This window comes from Cryptomeria japonica, chromosome 4 (assembly GCF_030272615.1).
Source record: "Cryptomeria japonica chromosome 4, Sugi_1.0, whole genome shotgun sequence".
Classification (NCBI taxonomy): domain Eukaryota; kingdom Viridiplantae; phylum Streptophyta; class Pinopsida; order Cupressales; family Cupressaceae; genus Cryptomeria; species Cryptomeria japonica.
The window spans coordinates 614028520-614033277 of record NC_081408.1 but is presented as its reverse complement, the minus strand read 5'-3'; the positions used below and the strand labels follow the sequence as shown (position 1 = coordinate 614033277).

Sequence of the window (4758 nt, the reverse complement as noted above, 5' to 3'; positions counted from 1 at the left end):
TCAGATCATCTTGTGGAGGTGTTATTTCATTTTCATATTCTTTTTTACTTCTTTCTTTGTCCCATGAAAAATAATTGCATTTCATATATTTCTGTATAAAATATGGAACAGTATTCTTACCTGGTGAGGGTATATTCATCATTATTAGGTAAGCATTGAGACTCAAAGCTTTTATAAGTAAATGGTGTATGAAGATTTTGTACATATACCAACTAAAATGTTGACAGATGTCAACAACCACTAATTTTTAAATAGATCATAATATCTACCCCGTAATTCATTGTATATGGCAAGTTTTATCTCTGCCATTTTTAAAACGAGAAATGTACCAGCTAATTCATTTTAGAAGCCGAGTTTTTCTCTGTTCCCATCTTATAAATAATGTAAGCAAAAGAGGAAAACGAACAGTTGGGGGGATCCCCAAAGTTTATAAGATCCGCTGCACAACGATTGAGTTCATTAAGGTGCTCACAGTTTCATGGGGGTTTCTGTTTTAAAAATGGCTACGGTGTTCTTTCGATTTTATGGGGGATTCTGTTCTTTCGATTAGGGACTTTTTTGTTCATTTCATGTTAGAATTTCTGTAACTATTCAGACCAAGAAGCATTACTTAAGTCGATCTGCTTCATTTGGAATCTAATTGATTTGTGTACCATCTCTGTTTCTCAGGTTTCTTTTGGAATTGATTTGGGTAATGGCGGGTGTTGCCAGCGGTGAATGCAGAGTTAACATTACTTCTGATCAACAAAATGGCTGTAATGAGCCTAAAAATAGGGGAGTGATAAGAAAAGTTGGGTTAAATATAAAAGAAGTTATAATGGCCTGGTGCAGAAAGATATTGGATGTGGGAGTAGAAGATCCGAGAAGGATTATACATGCCATGAAAGTTGGGCTGGCACTGTCAGTGGTTTCTCTTGTATGTCTTTGGGATCCATTATTCCGTGGGGTGGGAGTTGGAGATAATGCAATTTGGGCAGTGATGACAGTTGTTGTTGTTCTGGAATTCTCTGCAGGTACGAATTAATTAACCAAACCCCTTTTTTATTAGACTCTTTTGTTCTCTTTTCATGTTATTGGAGTTTGATCCGAAAGATTGTTAATTTCAAAGCTCACACGATCAAATTTAGAAATTACTTATAAGGAGCTGTAGAAATTTCACGCTTTAATAGAATTCTGTTATATAATTTATTTCCTCCACCTTTTGAAAATATTATGTGTGCCCTGTCTTTAAATGCCCTGTTTCTTTAAATCTGATTTACAATAATGAAAGATACTTTCTCTGTTCAGAAATCTGCTATCTTAGAATGCAAAACATGCATGTAAACGAACCAATTTCAGACAAACACACAAAAAATCTATAAAAGCTGCTGCTGTTTTATTAGCTCTTCTATCCCATTTATGCAGTGCTGCTGCTACATATGTATATACAGAAATTCTTTCATATTTCCTGCGAAATTCTAAACAGATCAAAAACAAATTTTTTGCAACCTTCTTTTCTCCCTAATCAAACATTTAGATTGGTCGAGAAATTGTTCTTAACATGAGTATGGTTCACTGGCTGCTTCAGGGGCTACTATGAGCAAAGGATTAAATAGAGGGATTGGAACCGTGGTGGCTGGGTCTCTAGCCTTTCTTGTTTGTTACTTGTCAGAGCAAGTAGCGCAAGGAGAGGCCGTTGTAGTAGGATCTTCTCTCTTCATCATAGGTACTCGACTAATGCCTGCTTTTTGAGCTTTCTTGGAACTCTTTTTCCGCAATTCACCTTCTTACTGGACTGAATTCATTTTGCAGGAGCAGCTTCCACATATGCTCGATTCTTCCCTTTTATCAAGATAAGATTTGATTATGGAGTTGTAATATTCCTGCTGACATTCAGCATGATAACAGTTTCTGGATACCGAGTGCACAATATATTACGAGTGGCATATGCACGCCTCACCACCATACTCATCGGGTGTGGCGTGTGCCTGGTCGTAAGTCTGCTGCTTTTCCCCATCTGGGCTGGCGAGGATCTTCACAATTCGACTGTCAGGAAATTGCAAGGCCTTATGGAATCTCTTGAAGGTATGGAAACCGAACCAAAACAAAAGAGTCATTAGGTTTTTACAGTTTATGATAGTGTGATTCGAGCTTTTAAATTTAATTGTGTATCTTTTTTTTATCAATATTTTGAATTATATTCTATGGTTCATCATCAGAATATGAGTTATGATTAGTATCTTCTTTTTCTTCATATTCTGATGATGAATCATAAAATATGATTCGAAATGTCCATGAAAAAAAACAAAATACACACAATCAAATTTAAAAATTCAAATGTTGTTTAATTGTGATAAAAACAACTTTATAGGCATATGTGATGGCAGGATGCGTGGATGAATATTTTAGTGGACGCCATGAAGACAAGGTCGAAGATGAATCTGAAGATCCCATATACCAAGGATACAAGTCTGTGTTAGACTCAAAGGCCACCGACGATTCTTTGGTAAGTAAAAATATATCTATACTTGAAATCTCTGAAGAAACAAATCAAATTGTACCCATGACAACCTTACCGCTAAAGTACATCTAACTGATCGCCTTTTTTTTCATTACACTATCTGAAACCTAAAGGATCGCCTTTTTTTTATTACACTCTCTGAAATCTAAAGAATCATTTAGAAGTGTCTTCTTAGTGTGACTATATACATTAAACAACATATTAAGTCTAGAAAATGTTAATCAACTTAAATGTTTAACATTTTCAAGCCTAAAAATATAAACTTAAATCCATCTGAAAGTGCTGATTATACATGTTAAATAACTGGGTTTGAACTTTGAATTGCAGGCGACATTTGCTAGCTGGGAGCCAAGACATGGCCAGTTTCGATACCGGCATCCATGGAAGCAGTATGTGAAAATAGGAGTGAAGCTTCGTTATTTGGCGTATTCTATTGTGGCCTTGCATGGATGCCTTCGATCCGCGATCGAGGTATATACATATATACTTTTCCGCTGATATTATTAGATTACTAATTATTTTGAATACATTACAGATTATGAAACTTATTTTCCATCCATTACAGACCCCTCATTCCCTTCGTTCAGTATTGAAGAAGCCATGCACCAAGGTCGGCCAGGAAGCAGCAAAATTACTGGGAGAGCTGTCGAGCAGCATCCAACAGATGAGAAGATGCGATTGGGAGTCAATTATGAAGGAACTGCAACTCGCATTGAAGGATCTGCAGGTTGCCATGCATGCTCAGCCAAAGCTGTTACTACATTCAACAAGAGTAGTGCCTATGGAGAAAATCTTTGAGGATGAAAGCAGAGAAGCACAAGATAACGAAACAGGCAGGAAGGGATTCAGAAGATTGATGTCATGGCATGGAGAAAGTGGTAGCACAGAGACAGAGAAAAGGTTAATATCTGGACATGGTGTTGAATTTGCAGAAGCACTTCCTTTGGCTACGTTTGCATGGACGTTGGTGGAGATTGTAGCGAGGCTTAAGCATGTGGCAGAGGCAGTGGAAGAGCTCGATACAATGGCAAATTTCAAGCCTTACAATCCTTCCTCAAAACAAGAAGCTCAAAACATAACTTCGCATCCTTCCTCTAATTACACTCCGAGAGCCAGCTTTGGAAGAACACCAGAAATATATATATCGAGTAACATTGCTGATTGATTTTTTTGTTAAGTTTATAGTCTCTTCCCGCATTCATCCCGTCTGTCTACGATTTTCAGAGAGATTGGCAATTGTCACAGAAGTGGCAGTGTTCTAGTTTTGTTAGCATTAGCCCTGTGCTGTTTCTTTCGCTGTGACAGTTTTCGTTGCCAATAAATCTGTCGTTTCAATTTATTTATGCCAGTTAAGAATTTTTTTATTCTTCAGCTGAGGAAATTTTAATGGGAGAATTTGTTTAGTTCGACAGAAGAATATTTTAGGGTTTCTTTTATTTATTCTTTAGAGCAGATAAAGGGCTGAGATTTCGAATTATGTGCCCCTTCTCTCTAGATCAGTTCTGTGTATTCAGATGTATTTAATAATAACCAGGGGCTTTGTGCAACGCGCAAACGCATGAATGTACTATTTTCCATTTCAATTTGGAAGGGAAGATCGAATAAAATCATTTAAAGTTGTATTTGAGCATTTCTAGATTAGTCTGTAAATCTTACAAATCGATTATCTTATTTGCTTCCATCTTTTTTCATAACATGTAGATAGTATGTGTCTTAATCATCTAAGGAGATTAAAAATAAATTAGGCAAACATGATAGCAATCTACATGGGCATTTTCATCTTCGAGTAAAAATAAAATTGAAAGAATATTACAAAGATGGAAGTATACAAATTTAATAGAAGAAATTCAGTAAAAGAGTGAAATTTTTAATTTATTTTCTTTTCTTTAAATTTTAAAAAATTGGAGTGAAGAAGTCATAGTTCTTTAATCTTAATTAACAATTAAGAATTGTGAATTGGTCAATTAGAACCTGTTTTGTACAATTTAAATTTTGTAATAATGATAGACTTAATTTTATTTATTTTTTCATTAAAATCTTAAATATCAAATAGATTAAATATTTATATATATAATTTAAAATATTAAAAAGTATAATTATTTTTAAAATAATATTTCATTAATATTATGAAACAAGATTTTTTGAAAAAATAAATTATTAGAAATATTCTTTTAAATAAAATTAGTTTAAAAATTAATGTATACATTTTGTCTTATGATTAAATACACTTGAAGAAGTTGAGAAATACAACACCTATC

The 4758-nt window shown here is 34.5% G+C and overlaps 1 protein-coding gene across 1 annotated transcript; it reads left to right on the top strand.

The window, feature by feature from the left end:
- The first annotated feature begins 389 nt into the window (after positions 1–389).
- On the top strand, positions 390–3840 carry LOC131032208 (aluminum-activated malate transporter 12-like). Its single transcript, XM_057963161.2, has 7 exons — positions 390–464; positions 670–1013; positions 1568–1705; positions 1792–2064; positions 2367–2485; positions 2828–2971; positions 3066–3840. Exons 2-7 carry the CDS (start codon positions 695–697, stop codon positions 3663–3665), a joined length of 1593 nt encoding a protein of 530 aa, XP_057819144.2. The 5' UTR covers positions 390–464; positions 670–694; the 3' UTR covers positions 3666–3840.
- The last annotated feature ends 918 nt before the right edge of the window (positions 3841–4758 follow it).

Bases quoted from the DNA above. Each gene is read 5' to 3' on its own strand.
- LOC131032208 (XM_057963161.2), top strand. From the start codon at position 695: ATGGCGGGTGTTGCCAGCGGTGAATGCAGAGTTAACATTACTTCTGAT. The intron at 1,014-1,567 runs GTACGAATTAAT...TGGCTGCTTCAG, and splicing joins TGTTCTGGAATTCTCTGCAG to GGGCTACTATGAGCAAAGGA. The intron at 2,065-2,366 runs GTATGGAAACCG...ATGTGATGGCAG, and splicing joins CCTTATGGAATCTCTTGAAG to GATGCGTGGATGAATATTTT.